The sequence below is a fragment of the Salmo trutta genome, chromosome 6 (assembly GCF_901001165.1).
Source record: "Salmo trutta chromosome 6, fSalTru1.1, whole genome shotgun sequence".
In the NCBI taxonomy this organism is placed as follows: Eukaryota; Metazoa; Chordata; class Actinopteri; order Salmoniformes; family Salmonidae; genus Salmo; species Salmo trutta.
In genome coordinates this window covers 50279541-50299138 of record NC_042962.1, presented here as the reverse complement: position 1 = coordinate 50299138, position 19598 = coordinate 50279541, and the positions used below count along the sequence as shown (strand labels likewise).

Here is a 19598-nt window from a genome sequence, read left to right as displayed (position 1 = left end):
AAATGTTGGTGCAGATAGAAAGGAGTCATGAGTGCGTTCAGGTGCGTGTTCTGAAGCCAATTTTCTTCACAATAGACAAACAGGCTCATTCTGTTCAGAACAGCCCAGGGTATGATGCCATGTCATTCTTGTAACTGTACATTAAGCATAGTGATCATAAACGTTGACACTATATATGACATGAGTTTTGTGATATGGAAATGCGAAGTGCACATTTGGACGTTTGGATGTTTGGTTTGCTTCTATGACATAAAATCTGTATTTTCTATAATCTTGAACATCTCATCTTTCAAAATATAGACTCTTAATTTACAGCATTTCCCTCACTCCGATAACAAGAAATGTGCAAAAGTTGCCCAATTAGCAGGAGGGTTGGTGGCAACTTCTTGTCGTGTGCGGTGCTGAAGTTCAGAACGGCTGTCAGTCAAAACCCATACAGCGCTGTGAAACACAGAGCGTGAGCTCTGACGTAATTTATAGCATGTTACTGTACAACCACTGCGTTACATTTTCAACCCGTATACAGGTACGAGCGTAAAGGGTTACAAAATTACAGTGGGAGCACATCAAAGTTATGAACGGGTATTCATTATTTCTTTGTATTTGACCTTCTGTCATGTTCTAACCAAAACAGGACGTCATCAGAGGGCAAGGATATCATCAACCAGAGGATAGGGCAGCTCCTGGCTATTATCCTCAAGACTAATGTGTCTGCATGTAACTTTGTCCAGTCCTTTCTGGGATAGGAGATTTGGAGACAGGGCTGTTCTAAAAGCACGTTTAAAACCCACTACAGCCTGGGGTGACTAGTTCCATGTTGCCAGAACTGCAGCAGAATACCGTTTGCATCGGAGCCACAGCCATTCCCCCATGTCCAACTGCCACAGGCACATCGGCAACGGGTACGTGTACACACACACACTAAATGTTATGAGTGTAGTTGATGTGATGATGTGTGTGTTCCAGGGTGCGGAGAACAGAATGGAATCAGACAGAGGAAGGAGACGAGAAGTTTCCTCCACCACTGAACCATCAAACACAGACCAGACTCCAACCCCTGGCCCTGAGACCTCCAGTCCACAACCCCCTCAGCCAGACACAGACCAGACCCCAACCCCTGAGACCTCCAGTCCACAACCCCCTCAGCCAGACACAGACCCCACCCCCGGGACCTCCTCTGACCAACCGAAGCCATGAGTGTCTTTTAAACAACATAAAAGCTTGCCTGTATATGAGGTCATATATATGAGGTCAGAATTACCCGAAATGTTCCTAAGCTCTCATGAAATGTATCAAAGCCACATTCTGTTTTAATTCTGTAAAAACCATGAAAGCCAAAAGCCGAAACGCATTGGTTCCATTGTCCTCATGCACCTCAGTTGATAAGAGAGGTAGCGGAAGATATCCCTTCCCTAATCCCTTATGTGTCCATTCAGCAGAAAAGTCCCTAAGACATACAGTACCAGTCAAAAATTTGGACACCTACCCATTCAAGGGTTTTTCTTTATTTTTACATTGTAGAATAGATATAAAAAAATATATGAAATAACAGAAATATAATCATGTTGTAACCAAAAAAACTGTTAAACAAATCAAAATATATTTCAGATTTTAGATTATTGAAAGTTGCCTGCCTTTGCCTTGATGACAGCTTTGCACACTCTTGGCATTCTCTCAACCAGCTTCATGAGGAATGCTTTTCCAACCGTCTTGAAGGAGTTCCCACATATTCTGAGCACTTGTTGGCCACTTTTCCTTCACTCTGTGGTCCAACTCATCCCAAACTATCTCAATTGGGTTGAGGTTGGGTGATTGTAGAGGCCAGGTCATCTGATGCAGCACCATCACACTCCTCCTTGGTCAAATAGCCCTTACACAGCCTGGAGGTGTGTTTTGGGTCATTGTCCTGTTGAAAAACAAGTGATAGTCCCACAAACCAGATGGGATGATGTATCGCTGCAGAATGCTTTGTTAGCAATGCGGTCAAGGTTACTACATTATTCCATGTGTTATTTCATAGTTTTGATGTCTTTACTATTATTCTACAATGTAGAAAATAGTAAAAATAAAGAAAAACCCTTGAATGAGTAGGTATCCAAACTTTTACATGGTACTGTATGACGTTCTGCATCTGACCAACCACAACGTGCAAAGACAGAGGCTACTACAGAGGACAGACGTCAGTGTTTAGTAATCCTCTAGTCCTCCAAATGTCTTTGAACATCTGCTTATAAGCTAAAAAATATGTCTTGCTTTCCTCCTCATGTGTAGGGCCCAGAGTTGTTCCTGCTGATTAGTAGTGCCCAGAGTCTTTCCTTGACCACATGACTTGACCAGGAAAAACGTCTGCCCATGTCTCACTGTTCCCCCATGTCTCCTCAGGACTTTTCTGGTGCATTGGAAAACACCCGCTGAAGAACCAAAGCCTCCAAAAGGAAAGACAATAAAGAAACTTGCTCAAACATCCCAAAAAAGAACAAACAATGAACCATCTCAGAAGCGCAAAACACAACAGGCAAAGAAATCACACTGTAGTTGCATGCCCAAGAAGAGGAGGATAAACAAAGCTGCCAAAATACAGACACAAACAAAGAATTGGCTCAAATACCAGCCACAAACAAAGATTTTCCTCAAACGCCAGACACAAAAAAAAGAAGTCTCTCAAATGCCCCAAATAAGGGAAGTGGACATGGAGGCTACTGAAACATGGGACGCAGCGGACATTCTGACCTACCAGATTCTATGATCCTATGGATTCTCTCTCACTTACTTACACACACACACACACCAGTGCGCAGTACACAAAGACTCCTGTTTCAATATTTTTTTTATCAGAAATTTTGCTGAAGAAATGGTTTCTCTTGATTTGTTGTTTTTCTTTTGCAAAGTTATGTTGGTGAAGAATGTTTCATAAAACAAAGTTAGATTTCAGAACCAAGAGTTGTCTACATTTGTTTTCTATTAAAAAAGTCTCTCAAACAGACATTGTTCTCTACTGGTTAAGACCATGGTCAGTTGTGGTACGTTGGTATCAGTTTTAAATGTATTCAAACGTATTTTCTTAGTTTGACTCCCTGGTAAATGCAACGACTTGGGACTGTTCAAAGTGCCTGCACTAATGCTGAACATGCAGAAAACCTGAACATTTTGATTATCAGGAGTTCACTTTACATTATTACATCCTGAGCATTGCCCTTGTCGTTTAATGAAGGGTCAATAATGTTAATCCAGCGTGAAAAACTAACATTTTGTTTAAAAACATTGTAAATATTTTTTGGTTCAATTATTTATTTTGTATAGTTTATCTCTGGATCAACACGTTTAGTGCTATCCAGGATCCTTGGGATGTCCCTACCAAAGATTATGGATATACTGACAAGATATACGTCTCTCTACCCTAACAATGTCATTGTCCACAAAGCGGCACGGTGGGCTGTCTAGCTCCCGCCTTCATTTGGATTGGTGGAGACATCTCATTATTGTAATCTGTTTTTGAGTATTTGATGAGGGTTGATGACGTCAATCTCGGGTATTCAATGGCGGGTTACACTATGCTACTAGCCTTATAACATGAATATGCATAGCCATCTCCAATATAAAGTGTTTTTTCTTAAAGTTGCTGGGCTGTCACATGGCCTACTTATTTTTTTTCACCCTTATTTAACCAGGGAGGCAAGTTGAGAACAAGTTCTCATTTACAATTGCGACCTGGCCAAGATAAAGCAAAGCAGTTTGACACATACAACAACACAGAGTTACACATGGAGTAAAACAAACATACAGTCAATAATACAGTAGAAAATATGTCTATATACAATGTCAGCAAATGAGGTGAGATAAGGGAGGTAAAGGCAAAAAAAGGCCATGGTGGAGAAGTACATGCAATATTGCAAGTAAAACACTGGAATGGTAGATTTGCAGTGGAAGAAAGTGCAAAGTAGAAATAGACACCTAGGTATTTGTAGTTGTGCACATATTCTAAGACAGAACCGTCCAGAGTAGTGATGCTGGACAGGCGGGCAGGTGCGGGCAGCGATCGGAAGAGAATGCATTTAGTTTTACTTGCATTTAAGAGCAGTTGGAGGCAACAAGGAGAGTTGTATGGCATTGAAGCTCGTCTGGAGGTTAGTTAACAGTGTCCAAAGAAGGGCCAGAAGTATACAGAATGGTGTCATCTGCGTAGAGATGGATCAGATAATCACCAGCAGCAAGAGCGACATCATTGATGTATACAGAGAAAAGAGTCGGCCCGAGAATAGAATCCTGTGGCACCCCCATAGAGACTGCCAGAGGTCCAGACAACAGGCCCTCCAATTTGACACACTGAACTCTATCAGAGAAGTAGTTGGTGAACCAGGCGAGGCAGTCATTTGAGAAACCAAGGCTGTTTAGTCTGCTGATAAGAATGTGGTGATTGACAGTCGAATGCCTTGACCAGGTCGATGAATACGGCTGTACAGTAATGTCTCTTATCGATGGCGGTTATGATATCGTTTAGGACCTTGAGCGTGGCTGAGGTGCACCCATGACCAGCTCTGAAACCAGATTGCATAGCGGAGAAGGTGTGGGGGGATTCGAAATGTTCGGTAATCTGTTTGTTGACTTGACTTTCGAAGACCTTAGAAAGGCAGGGTAGGATAGATATAGGTCTGTAGCAGTTTGGGTCAAGAGTGTCCCCCCCTTTGAAGAGGGGGATGACCGCAGCTGCTTTCCAATCTTTGGGAATCTCAGACGATACGAAAGAGAGTTTGAACAGGCTAGTAATAGGGGTTGCAACAATTTCGGCAGATCATTTTAGAAAGGGTCCAGCTGATTTGTAGGGGTCCAGATTTTGCAGCTCTTTCAGAACATCAGCTGACTGGATTTGGGAGAAGGAGACATGGGGAAGGCTTGGGCGAGTTGCTGTGGGGGGTGCAGTGCTGTTGACCAGGGTAGGGGTAGCCAGGTGGAAAGCATGGCCAGCCGTAGAAAAATGCTTATTGAAATTCTCAATTATAGTGGCTTTATCGGTGGTGACAGAGTTTCCTATCCTCAGTGCAGTGTGCAGCTGGGAGGAGGTGCTCTTATTCTCCATGGACTTTACAGTGTCCCAGAACAAGATAGCCTTGGCTTTTCTTTGTAACAGTATTTTTTATTGGAGTTTCACAATTTTCACCCATATTAAGAGATACAACAACAAAGACAAGGCAAAAAAAAAAACAGCACTCGCTTACACATATCCGTATGTATGCACGCACGTACACACACACCCACCATTTCCCTCTCCCCGCTTCTCTCACCCCATCCCCCCCATTGCATCTCTCAATACATACATTTTAAACAAACAAACAGAAAAAAAAATAACAATAAAGACATAATAAATAAATAAAAGAAAATAAAATGCTCAATTTAAACCAAGAAATTGAGTTCCCCACACGGACCGTACAGTGTAATTCTGGAATACATAGATCACCCCTCTAAGAGAATCCTTGCAGCATAATAGCTGATACTCCAGGTTCTAGGTAATTTAGGTAAGGTTCCCATACTTTGTAGAACTGATCTGTCTTAGAGTGCAATGTACATGTCAGATATTCCAGCGGCACCCATTCAAATAGTATCTTATGCCAATCTTTAATAGAGGGAACCTTATCACTAATCCACTGTAAAAGTATGTTTTTCCTCGCTGCGAAGGTGAGGATGTTGTAAAGCCTCCTCTTACCCACAGAAGTTACATGCCTACTAGGGAGACCTAACAGTAGAGAAACTGGGTCCAATTCTAGATCGACCCCTAGGATCTTTTCAATCTCTTGCAGAACACCAGACCAATATCTTTGTATTTTGGGACATGACCATAAACAATGTGTTAGGGTGCCTGTATCAGTTTTACATTTGAGACACTGAGGAGAGGAGGAAGCGGGGCTAAATGCATGTCTGCGATTTGGGGATATATGCAATCTGTGTATTATTCTTAATTGAATTGCTCTAGTACGATTACATATAGATATTGTTTTTGCATATTTCCAAATGTCCTCCCACATCTTTTCGACAATGGTAACAGACAGTTCTTTCTCCCACACTTGTTTCACCCTCTGTGTGTCGACAGCGGAAAAGGACCTTAAAGCATCATAAAACAGACTTACAGACATTTTCCTTTGTGGGGAAAAAAGCATTCTTTCAATGACAGACATATCAGGGTTACCAATTAAGGTGGTGCTCTTCAGAATATAGTGTCTTACTTGTAGGAAACGGAAAAAGTCCTGCTTTGGGAGTTGATATTTCTCGACCATCTGCTCAAATGACAATAAAATCTTATCCGCAAATAAGTCATTTAGTCTGCGTATGCCCTTATTAAGCCAAACGTTAAAGCCAGCATCCAGCAATCCTGGAACAAAATCTGGGTTGTTAAGAATTGGGGTAAGAGCAGAGGTTAGTTTGGACCTTCCCAGGAAACGTTGAACTGACCTCCATACTTTGAGTGTGTTAAGTGTAATGGGGTTGTTACAGCAATCTTTTACAGACTTGAAACTTGTGAAAAACAAAAGGTCCTGTAAAGGGTATTTTGAAAGAGAAGTCTCAATGTCTAACCAAATAGAGGAGTCATCGTTTGTGATCCAGTCCGAAATATAACATAGGTGGGCACACCACTGATAGAGCCTGATATTGGGTAGATCCAAGCCACCCATAGAATTTGGCAGCTGCAATATTGCCATCTTAAGTCTTGGCTTGCGTTTACTCCATATAAAAGGAACTTAGCCATCCATTTACATCCTTTATTACCTTATTGGAGAGTAATACTGGGATCATTTGGATTGGGTAAAGTAGCCTAGGTAAAATGTTCCTTTTCAAGAGGGATATTCTACCCAACCATGAAATCGGAAGAGAGTTCCAGCGCTCCAGATCCTGTCTTATTGTGTCAAACAAGGGAACAAAATTGGCTTTGTACATTTGTTGGAATTTAGGAGTTACAAATATACCCAGATACGTAAAACCTGAGGGAGACCATTTAAAAGGGAAGGGGGGAGAAGTGTTAGGTACAGAGTGAAGGTTACCAAGTGGCATAGCCTCTGATTTAGTTAGGTTAATCTTGTAGCCTGAGAATTCGCTGAATAACTCAATAGTGTTAATCAGAGATGTGATTGAAGTCTCGGGATTAGAAATAAATATCAGGACATCATCAGCATACAAGCTTATTTTATGGTGAACATCACCAATGAGCAGCCCCTGTATAGCAGGGGCTATACAGGGGCTGCTGATGGCCTCGGCCAGTGGTTCCATAACAAGTGCAAATAGGAGGGGGGACAGAGGACAGCCCTGTCTGGTACCTCTGTGTATAGAGAAGCTATTTGACCGTAGTCCATTAGTAAGGACAGCAGCCTGAGGATCATCATATAAAACTTTCACCCATTTTATAAAGTTGTCCCCCAGACCAAATGTATTTAGAGCAAAGAATAGGTAAGACCACTCCACACGATCAAATGCTTTCTCAGCATCTAGGGAGAGCACAAGACCATCCATAGCACTTTGTTGGTAGACTTCAATTACATTAAGGAGCCGTCTGACATTGTTACATGACCTACGTCCCTTAATGAAGCCAGTTTGGTCTCCTTTCACAATTAGTGGCAGTGAGTCCTCTAATCTTGTGGCTAGAATTTTAGAAAGCAATTTTCTATCCACATTCAGAAGGGAAATTGGTCTGTACGAGGAACAAGACTCTGGACATTTTCCCTTTTTGAGAATAAGTGATATGTTGGCTTCTCGCAGCGTTTGGGGGAGCTGGTCATTTGAAAATGAGGGGTTAAACATATCACGCAATGGCTCAAGGATAAGGCCATGGAACTCTTTATAGAACTCACTACAAAACCCGTCCGGTCCTGGGGCCTTACCATTTTGCAGATTCTTAATTGCGGACATTATCTCTTCCTCAGTAATAGGGGCATTAAGGAGATACTTCTGTTCTTCAGAGATAGTAGGGAGCTCAATCTTAGAAAAGAAGTTCTCCATTAACTTGGGTGCGTCATTTGGCAGTTCTGAGGCGTAAAGATTTGCATAAAATGTCTTAAATGAGTCATTTATCAATTTATTTTCATATAAATGATTGCCATCAGAATCAGTAATAGCCGCAATTGACTGTGAGTCAGCTCTCTTTTTAGCTAGGTACGCCAAGTACTTTCCTGGCTTATCGCCATGTTCATATAGCTTTTGCTTGACAAATCTCATTTTCTTTTCAGCGTCCTGTGTTAGGAGGGAGTCCAGCGTTGATCTAATGACTGATATTTCCTTTAATAGGGCAGGAGTGGGAGTTTTAATGTAGTCCTTCTCTTTAGTTCCCAATTCACCCTCTAGTGTTTTTTGCTTTTCACGCTTTTTCCGCCTCTTAGTGGCTGCGTATGACATAATCAGACCCCTGGCGTACGCCTTACAGGTTTCCCAAAGGAGTGAGGGGTTATCTGTTGATTGAGAGTTAATAGAGAAAAATGCTTTAAACTCTGTAATAAAATATGATGTGAATGTATGGTCTTTAAGAATGGTTGTATTCAACCTCCAATGTCTTGACTGATTGAATGCCCCGTTGAGTTTTATGTCCAGGATCACCTCCGCATGATCAGATATGACTATGCTTCCTATCCTAGCGGATAAAACAGACTGCAGCGACGTCCTGGGCATAAAAAAGTCATCTATTCTAGTCTGACATCCATGAGGTGCAGAGAAAAAAGTGAACTCTCTGTTGGAGGGATGAAAAGCTCTCCAAACATCAGCATACCCCAGATCATCATAAATGGCTGTAAGTGACTTAGCTTGAGGAGAGAGTGAGGCTATACCACTGGGAAGCTTATCAATAAGGGGGTTCAACAAACAATTAAAATCCCCTCCGACCACTGCAGTGTCTGAGTTTAATTCTGAAAAGTCTAGAAATACCTTAGTGAGGAAGTCAGGGGGGTGGGCAGGGGGGAAGTAAATATTCATTATGGAAATGCTCTGCCCTTGTAAAGTACCATTAATTATAACAAAGCGACCCAATTTATCTTTCACACACTTCAAGACTTAAGTGGTAGGTTCTTTTTCACAAGAATTGCTACACCTCTACTTCTGGATGTAAATGATGAGAAAAACACTTGACCAAACCCCCCTTGTTGTAATTTCAGATGCTCCTTATCATTCAAATGGGTTTCTTGCAACAGGGCAATATCAATATTTTCTTTTTTCAAAAAGGATAGTATCTTCTTCCTTTTAATGGGGTTATGGCTCCCTCTAATGTTCCATGTACATACACGTAGTCTGTTACCTGCCATTGCGCTTTGACCATTCAATGTCCAGACTGAATCCTACTGTAAAAATGGGGTGGTACCTTTTTCCATGTGTTGAACTCTCCTCTATCTCACTGAGCGTAAACAAACGATATGAACCCTGAACTCGAACTATACAAAACCCAAAAATTAAACATGTAAAAATCCAAAAAGGGGTTTTCCCACTAGCTAACATGCAGGGGATTTCAACTTTCCAATGTAGACTCTTAAGTCCGCATTGCCACTCAATAGCCTCATCCTTTATATATGTGGAAATTAAAATCAATAGAAGAAGATTGAGGCTCTTCCACCTAAAACCAAGCCTGGGCACCAATATAGGTTATATCTCAGTCTGAGCTACGGCGGCAGTTACTTTAGCAAGAAAAATAATACTGATACGAATATTACTGAACAGGAGCACATGAGAACTTACACCACTGTTTCATGATCAGATTCAAAATAAAATAAGACGTTATCCTATGCTGCGGAGGTGCAGCTTAAGGTTATTTACCCGAGAGAGTCAATAAACGCAGCAGCCTCTTCAGATGTGTAGAGTTTTTTTAGGCGATCCGTTGACCATAATCTTCAATGTGGCCGGGTACAGCAGTGCGTAGTCGATCTTCATTCTCTTGAGTCGAGCCTTCACCTCATCAAACGCTTTGCGCCTTCGTACAACCGCTGTGGAATAATCATTGAAGAATGAGACCTTTGGACCTTTACGTTGACTACCGTCAGAACCGATGTTTCTAGCCGCATCCATGACGCGCTGCTTGTCGGTAAAGTTGTGGAACTTTATAACCACTGGTCGTGGGCGCTGATTGGGACCGGTTATCGGTGCTAGAGAGCGATGTGCTCTGTCTAGCTTCACACGACCAGCCTTAGTGTCCATTTGTAGGTAGCCAGGGATCCATTCCTCAAAAAATGTTACTGAACGTGTCCCTTCAAAATTTTCCGGAAGTCCCACAACACGGATATTGCATCTTCGTCCTCGATTATCCAAGTCGTCAATGTGCTCCGCCATTTCGCGCACCTGCTTCTCAAGTGCTTTTATCTTAGTGTCCATGGATGTAGTTGAAGTTTCCACAGTAGCAATTCTTCCTTCCGCCTCATCAACACGTTTGACAACCCTCTGTAGTTCAGCTGAATGGCCTGCTATTGCTTCCAGGACTGTTCTTATCTTAACATCGATCACTTTAGTAATGTTATCTGTCATCCTTTGAATCACCAGGTCCATTGTGCCTGGATCCGCAATATTGTTAGATTCGCTAACGTTAGCTAGCTCCTCCTGCACCTCTACAGGGATGGCGGTTTTGGTCGACTTCTTAGTAGCTCTGTTGGGCATGTTGTCGGAGATTTTTGAGAAATAGTCGCCAAGACTCATTGTAGGGTAACTTATTTAGCCAATTCTACCACTTTTTCAAACTAGGAGATTAATGTAAGAATATAAATTTACGAATACCGCGTGAGCTCGCTGAAACACCGTGTTCTCTCAACGGCGCCATTTTGTTCCCCGCCTTGGCTTTTCTAACTGCCTGTGTGTATTGGTTATCGGTACACTCGTAACAACTTAAGCATTACCAAACGTCTATTCGATCAAATAGACCTCAGGTAGCAAATAAACCAACCATTCATTCACCTCCATATAAAAACTCCTTGCTTGGTCGGTGAAACAACCGCCACCTGTTGGAGGGAGACCGTTTTTCCGCCAAATTGAGCCACTCTTCCTATCTGGTTTAGACTTTCCCGTCTAATCACTGTGGTTGTTCAAGCGTCACATCCGCTTTTGACTTACTCATGCGTCAGTAAATGCGGCGCTAAGGAAACGGAGGCGAGTAGCAGTGTTTCGCTTCACTTGATAACATATTATTAGTCAACGAAATAAACCAGTTAATTTTATATCGACAAGAAATGAGCGACAACGAAAAGGATTTTGGCGAGCGGGTGCGTATAATCAACCACGAACTACCGAAGATCTATTCTTGCCCTAAAATGAGCAGACTCAAAGACGCCATTATGCCCTAGCCTAGCTAGGCGGCTAACGCTAGTTAGCACAACCATGATGTAGTTAAGAGCATTGATTTGCATCGACTGTATTGATTTTGTACCGTTTATATTTTCTAATTTAATGTCCATTTACTCATTTATGTTAACATTGGTGTCTTTTTATTCAGTGTATTTTGCAACTTAACGCTAGCATATGTTAGCCCAATCAGGCCAAGTGGTTTGCAGCTGTTTTAACGTTAGCTAATTCACATCAAGTAACTACATTTTGAATTAACGAGTCTGAGACTGCTGGCGAGAAACAGTTACCAATGTACATTTACTCATCATTGCAGGTGAATGCAATATATAACTATAGATTAGTAGCTAACTAGCGAAGTGGTTTACGTCTCGTTCTCACTTACTGCTGCAGTCACTTAGCTAATTACAGATTGTATACCAGATAATGTGACATAACAAAAAATGGTGGATAAATGAAGATGGTTCACTCGTGCCGTTTACCATAAGGGGGGGGGGAAAGGCAGTTCCGGTCGACTTAACTGGGTGTCTACCATAGACACCAATAGACGGGTTGGTTGTTTTGCGACAAAACTGACGCGTGCGTAATTATGGGGCGAAATAGAAGGAGTTGGCTTAATTTTAAGGCTGGTTTAAAGTTAGTCTATCAACATGCATGTAGACAGTTGTTGCAGTGACATCAAACTTGTTATGAAAAAGTATAAACGCAAACATGACAGGCTTCACGACGACAAACACAAAAATGACAGGCTGCCACACAACAGCTGCCTGGTGGTCCAAAATAGCATAAACCCATCTGTTTAAAAATGTAATACAGTATATTTCAATCTGGCATACCAGGCAAGTAAAAGTAACTTTCTAAACAATGTTTTTGTTAGTTTCTAGCTTGTTAGCTAGCTGGCTAGCCAGTTCAAATAACGACCATATCATAGCTGACAATGTCTTAAATAAAGCAATTGTTAAATAAAGCAATTGTTTATTCATTACTTAGGGTGTACACCCATAAAATTATCTTATTCAATGTTTATAAAAAAAGAGATGCATCAATAGTCCAAACTGTTTCTACCATATATCATTCACAAATTAGACTATTTAGAATGATTAAAGTGAATAGAATGTAATTATGGCCATGGTCAAAAAGTGGTCGCTGCTCAATAGAACGCTCTCACTGCGCTGCGGGCAGAATGGCGCTATCTTCAAACGTCAACGGACAAGGTAGTCGCTACAGGTTCCTGTGTGATAACATGGGTTTTTTCTAAAGGAAATCTGCGGAATACAAAACTAAATTGGGTCTATATATTTCTTAATTTACAAAGCTAAGACTGTTGATTGACCCGGGGTTAGAGGAATACAAAGCCACTGATCTGGTGTTGAAAATGACAAGGGTATCAAGTTTACTTTGATTGGTCCAAACCGCGGAGACGCCTCTAAATGTTACCTCCCAATGCTGAAAAATGGAAGAGATACAACCAAGAGCTGGGCAGTTTATACTAGCAACTGTCGCAACAAACCAACGTTCTTATTTAATCAACACTATAATATTGTAGAGAACAATCTGATTAGTTGAATGTGATTCATAATGACATAGAAAACTACGTTTAGACATTACTTTAGTAGAACTCTCTTGAATGTATCTGTATTTCAGTGAACACCCTACATTATTACAGGAAAATAAACAAGATCATTATTTATAAATGAATGGCAAGAAAATTACAGAAAATAGCTTATGGTTGTGAGTGTGATGAAATAAAAGCAGGTCATTCTTCCAGAGAATTTAAGAACTTGTGCACTGTCTGTCAGGTAACATGACAACAGCAGCAATGGGGTCAAAGTTGAACTTTAATTATCTGTCTTTTTATATATATGAGAGATTTTTTTTCACAGAAGTAGTGCGCTGGGCCTTTACTAGTACTGTATTAGGAGACCGCTGTAGCAAGGGCAAATTGTATATTTCAAAAATATATATACAATATCTTCCCACTGCAATGTCCACGGAGTATAAATTAAGTGTTGTTTTGACTAGTGACACTTGTCGTATTCGAATTGTCTAAAGACATGTTGATAGACAAAGCATAAACCAGCCTATAGATTGTTGACAACATCTAAACTATATTTCGTCTCCACTGTTTATTGAAAACATAAATATATTTGCACAATGAGCACTTGTCTCTCATGCATCGTTACAGTTGTTGGTTAGCTAGGGAATTTTAGCCATATTAGCGTAGATGTGACATGAGTCAAAACAAGATATGGTAGCAATAACAACCTACGATTCCCCACATGACAGCATCTTTTTATTGTTGCTAGCCATCTGGCCAATGGCCATCCAGAATCTCAACAACACACAGACTTCTGCCCTGTTGAAGCATGTGCATACAAACCGCCACCATAGATTTTAACTGACATGTTCTTGGCAATACTTTTTCCACCGAGTCGAGAACGAAGAAAGTATCTTAAATGTCAGTTGCAGGTGGTTCTACAAAAACACACATTCAGAAAAATTATAAATCCATGTTTTGTATGGAGTGAGATATGCTTCCAGCATGTGTGTAGTCCTTTGTTTTGGTCACACTATATAAAGCGCTGTCATCTACTTCTATACATGGCCCCGTTGCATAGAAACTAGTAGTTTCTGCAAAGATGCTGGGAAATCCTAGATGTGCGGCAGCTAAGCTGGCGAGGAACCATCTTGCGCGATACAGAACATGGATTTATTATCTTTAGAGTTTTCGCTGGTTTTTGTAGAGCCGCCGGCAATTTGAAACAGACTTTTTAAAGGTACTTTCTTTGTTCTCGTTTTAGTGAAAAAGTATCACCAAGAACAGGTTTGTTGAAAAACCTATGGCGGTGGTTTGTATGGGGCCTTTCTCTATTGCCCAGTAATGGACACCAACAGTCTTTGGTTATATCACATTATCCGGCATAAACTCTGTAGCTATTCATTAGTCAGTTACAATGTATCAAGCTCTTCAACATGGCACCACCCATGTGAGATTACTGTCTTTTTTCTAAAGTTAGTCCTATATTTAGTTGCACTGTAATGATCCTTCTGCAAAAGCCATTTTTGTTTTAAATCACACACAAACAAATGTTATACTGAATGCGGCATTGAAAGAAGTAGCTAATTTACTTTTAACCCTTACTCAGATTTATTATAGCATTTCTTCAATCTTGGTCCAAGGGCTTGATAAACCAGATGTGCTAGTACTGGGCTGGAACAAAAGCCTGCACTCCTTGTGTGACCCTCGGACTAGGATTAAAGAACACCATGATTTTATAACTTTTCTAGTCTTCATTCATCATATTCTGATGTTGTGCATTTCAGAGAAATCAATATACATATTTCCTTAACATTGCTTTGATTTAATGCTTTTCAGGTGAGACAACTTATTTAGTCTGAATTGAGTGTTACGAGCCTGGTTTTTGCACATTTTGACCTCTGTAGCTCTTATTAAAAAAAACCAACCCTTTTTATCATCCTTGTCTGTTTTTCGTTAAGGTTGAGTTGGGAAGAAGCAAAATGGCGGAAGAAGTTTCAGATATGAAGTTTGAAGTTGTTAAAGGGCATATTTGATGAAGCTGATGGTGTTGATGCATGCTAATGTAAATGAAGCTGGCAGAAGCGAGCGGCCACGCTGTCCACTGGTAGAGTGATGTAATGGCAGAAATCAAATGGGAGGAAGGAAGTGGGGGAAGAGGAGAGAAAAATGAAGTCAGAAATGGTGTGAAACAGATGAAGAAAGAAGAAAAGAGATGGTTGTTTTGAAGTTATGAAGTTAAAGAAGTGATGAAGTTATGAGAGGTGTTCGGGGGTATGGTTAATTCCCTATAGCCTGCTATGTTATTTCTACAATCCTATTTCTCCCTCTCTCATTCTGTTTTCTAAAGCAGTGTTTCCCAAGCCATCCCTCAAGGACCCCCAGTCATTACACCTGTTTGTTCTCTTCCACCACTGGTACACCGGATTCAACAAAATCTCAAGCTCTTTCTCAAATTGAATCAGGTGTACTAAAATGGAAATGTGCAACAGTTGGGGTCTCCCTGAGGGATGGCGTGAGAAACACTTCTTAAGCATGCATGCCAACTGTTCCTCCATCTCAGACACATTACCTAGTCCTCAACATGCAAGGTTAAACTCTGCTACGCTGCCTAGAGTGTAAGAGAACAATCCACTCATCATAGAACTGTGTTAAGGTTAAACTAGATTAACACCTACTTTAAGCCTATAAGATTTCCTCTGGTCGCCTGTAACAGGCAGATCTAGTTACAACAAATACCTGTCGTTAATGAAATGTTATGATTTTTTTTCTTAAACTACTGGAGCTGAAATATAAGAGGGGCCTGTAGCAGGTTTGAGCGAGGTTCCTTCTGTACCTCCTCTCTCTCTATCTTGACCATTTCTGTGTTTGGATTCTGACCTGTGTTTATGTGTATTTGGCCCATTCAGGACTCGCGGTCCGCTTCCAGGAGTGTGAGCCCAAGGGGTTCTGGGAAGTCTGCCAGCCGCTCCCCGGCCCATTCCCCAGCCCGCTCCAAAGATGGCTCCAGACACTCCAGGTCTAAGTCCCACTCCCGATCCCGCTCCAAATCCAGGTAAGAACCCCAGCTCCAAGGAGGCTTTGGGTTTTGTGGTGACACTTTTAGGAGTTGCTGGGTAGCATAGTGTGTATTTTTGTTCAGGTCCCCATAAAGAGCTTGCGTTGTTTTTGTGTTATGGCTTTATTCATGTTGTTTTTGTTTCTAAACTCTTTAAATCAGGGACCATCAACTAGATTCTGCCGTGGGCTGATTTTCTTTATTTCTTGAGTGGATGGTCAGGGGGCCAGAACATAATTACAAATCATTTGTAGACTGCAAATTCACCGCAAGTCCAAGCAGAGATGATACATTTCTATACGATCACATATACCTCTCTATTATGCGTGGGAATACTTTGGAACAGATTTCCAAAAATAAAATCACTTGGTGCTGGTGTTTTTAGTCTTATGTTCAATAAAAACTTGGGGGGGGGGGGGGGGGGCAAATAAAATCAGCCACCAGTTAGAAACCCTGCTTTAAATGTTCTTAACATGTCCTTTATTTTATTTTCCCCAGGTCTCGTTCCCACAGAAGCTCCCGCAGGCATTATTCCCGCTCTCGCTCCCGTTCCCACCGCCGCCGATCCCGTAGCCGATCCCGAAGCGGGGAATACCGCCGCCGTCGGAGCCACAGCCACTCCCCCATGTCCAACCGCCGCAGGCACATTGGCAACCGGGTACATACACACACACACCTCTGGAGACGAGACTCTCTTAGGCAAACCCCACACACAACCTCTATCCTTCAAACAATTCTCCTCTATAGGCCAACCCGGACCCGAACTGCTGCCTGGGTGTGTTTGGTCTGAGCCTGTACACTACAGAGAGAGATCTGAGAGACGTGTTCTCCAAGTACGGTCCCCTGGCTGACGTCAGCATCGTCTACGACCAGCAGTCACGACGCTCCCGTGGCTTCGCCTTCGTCTACTTCGAAGTCCGAGAGGACGCCAATGGGGTAGGAAGGCAGGGAGGGAGGAAGGGGGATATTGCAGGGGAAGAACAGAGAAGAATCAGAACGTTTGAGTGATCAATGTGTTGTACTCTTCTCTAAACATCTTTGTCCCACTCCTCCACCCTCCCTCTGTTTCAGGCTAAGGAGAGAGCTAACGGAATGGAGTTGGATGGACGGAGGATCAGGGTCGATTTCTCCATCACCAAACGACCACACACACCTACCCCTGGGATATACATGGGACGGCCCACATAGTGAGTGATCGTCTTTCTTAGACTCACACATCTGGGATGGCCCACGTGATGCACACGCACGTTGTACATTCAGTGAATCCTCTAACCGTACGTGTTTTCCAGTGGTGGTGGCGGCGGCGGCAGCAGCAGCAGCGGTGGAGGAGGAAGTGGCGGCCCCAGCTCAAGCTCATCTCGCCGTAGCTCGAAGGATTACGAGCGCGGCGGTGACCGTGGTGACCGTGGCGGTGACCGTGGCGGTGACCGCGGCGGTGACCGTGGTTACGAGAGAGGCTATGACCGCGGCTACGATCGCTATGACGACCGAGAGTGCTACAGGTCCTACAGGTGAGACACCGGGCCTGGATTTTATAGTTAGTGGTTGCTACGCAGGGCTGGGGCAGTTGGTTGGTGGATGCTTATTGTGTGTTGTCTCTCCAGACGCAGGTCTCCTTCCCCGTACTACAGCCGAGGGGCTTACCGGTCTCGCTCACGCTCGCGATCTTACTCCCCACGTAAGTCAACCAGACTTAGCACCGCTTAACATGGTTAACTTGACAGCTAATATACTAGTGACGCAGTGGTTGGGCCTCAATGTCTAAATGTCTCCCTCCTGTCTCCACAGGCCACTACTGAGCAGAGGGAGAAGAGGGGCAAGATGATACTTTTTGTGGGGTTAGGGCCGGGGGTGGGGTGCATATCTGGGGAAGTTAGGGAAATGGTAAAGGATGTAATTGTGAACTTGATAAAGTCATATTTTTGTTTATTTTAGTTAAATTTATTCAGTAGTTGGATTTCTGTACATGAGCTTTTTTCTGTCAGTCTTGCCCGTTGTGTTTAGAGAAGCTGTGGATTTGTTAATCCAGGGTTCTCCCCAGGATTTTTTAAGATGGTGGTGCTGCTGCTGAGTATAGAACACCTGTACTTGCCATTTCCTGTCCTGTACTTGCCACATTTTGAGCAAATTTTGGTAGGGTTGTTTTTTACATAGTGGCGCAGCCAGTCCACAAGGTGGCGCAGCGCCCCGCTTACATTCTTTGGGGAGAACCGTGTTTAATCCATCTGATCTGTATTTTGTATCACCAGGCTCCTTTTTAATGGGTAGATGTGTTGAAGTACAGTGATATTTAGTGCACGATAGGCTCTAGGGGAGAGGGCTCAAGGTAAATGCAGCTCTAGGATCTGATTACCTTACCCCCAATCCTAACCTTAACCTTTAGGTTGATGAAAAAATATCTTACCCTATATCAGTGGTTAGGGGGTAACTTCTTCCTGCTGTATGTTCGGGAGAAGAGCCAAGAGCTAGAAGCTCTACCCTAGTTCCCGTGCTGTGTGTATGGGTGTACCATGATTTTAAGTCTGCAGTATTCCAAGCAATAATAAAACTGCATCTTTTCAAGTTTTGTCCGTCAATACTTAATGTCTCCTGTACTTGGTGTGTGGCAAACTGGTGAACATTATGTGAAGAATATGTGAGGCTTTAGGAATTGGTGAACCTTACAACAGAGAAGGGTCTTGTTACAAACATAAACAATTAAAAGGCTAAGATACATTTTTAGGGTGATGGTTTTTATATTTATGGCCCACATGTCCACAGGACCCCAGCAAAGGAAAAAGGGAGGTATTGAGATCATTGATCTTATTTTTCTTATTCAACAATGACCATGTTTGCATTGCATCCCATTATTATAAAAGTGGTGTGACATAGGCAGCCACCAGCACCTCTGATTCAGAGGGTTCGGGTTAAATGCTGAAGACATTTCGGTTGAATGCATTCGGTTGTGAAACTGACTAGTTATCCTCTTCCTTGAGGAAGAGCTGCATTTGTTCTAATGTAATTGGTTGGATGAAAGTTTGCTCAATTGATGCTTACAGTGACTGATATCTACAAGATGTCTAAACTACTAAAACAGCAATCGTGGAGTTTAAGAGCTAATCGCTGTACAGATGTAGGTTCTTAATTTGATCACCCTGTTGCAGGAAATTTTAAACTTGGTGTATTTGAGGTTTAAAAAGGCTTCTGAAGTTTGTAATTTCCACTTAAATGTCAGACTTGATTTTCCCACACAAAATGTATCAACCCCTACAAAAATGTCTAATTATAATTCACATTTCCTGTTACTGCAGGATTATTTTCCTGCTGTAGAAAACTGTCAAATTTAAATCCTTCATCTGTACTGACAGGGCCATTTAGAGTATACGACTTGAGTGCCAATTCCGTCAAGAACTGAGCTGCCCCCAGATGCAAAATGTGTACACCCAGAATCAGGTTGCCACGCAGCGGGTTACTGGTTTGAATCACGTTGCCGATTTCTTCCTAACAATCAGTGGGCAAAGCTAAGTGATTGGTGTATAGATGAGTGAAATCAAGACACCTCTCTGTGGAAGTAGGATGAAGGTGAATGGAGGACATAGGCCTTTCCATGTGGTAGGTCCCTGGTTCAAATCCTGGTGGGGAGGGTGTTCTAAGGCCTGGATTAAATTCATAGTGCAGCACACTGGACAGCCAACAATGCAGCTTTTATAGCATTTTCCCCAATGTTTGCATAAATTGAAT

The 19598-nt window shown here is 42.2% G+C and overlaps 1 protein-coding gene and 1 long non-coding RNA gene across 3 annotated transcripts; both read left to right on the top strand.

Moving 5' to 3' along the window:
• The first annotated feature begins 884 nt into the window (after positions 1-884).
• On the top strand, positions 885-2979 carry LOC115196149 (uncharacterized). The gene is made up of 2 exons (XR_003878805.1): positions 885-1250; positions 2383-2979. It is a non-coding gene; the product is annotated as an uncharacterized LOC115196149 (long non-coding RNA).
• An 8067-nt stretch (positions 2980-11046) lies between these two features.
• LOC115196146 (transformer-2 protein homolog beta) lies at positions 11047-18440 on the top strand. 2 transcript variants are annotated; one of them, XM_029756762.1, is made up of 8 exons: positions 11047-11204; positions 15730-15875; positions 16377-16536; positions 16626-16814; positions 16950-17065; positions 17168-17389; positions 17483-17556; positions 17667-18440. In XM_029756762.1, the coding sequence occupies exons 1-8, from the start codon at positions 11172-11174 to the stop codon at positions 17675-17677; spliced, it is 951 nt and encodes a 316-aa protein (XP_029612622.1). In that variant the 5' UTR covers positions 11047-11171; the 3' UTR covers positions 17678-18440. The 2 variants fall into 2 exon arrangements, with proteins under 2 accessions (XP_029612622.1, XP_029612623.1); XM_029756763.1 differs by having other exon boundaries at positions 11070-11204; positions 14782-15875.
• Positions 18441-19598: the final 1158 nt, after the last annotated feature.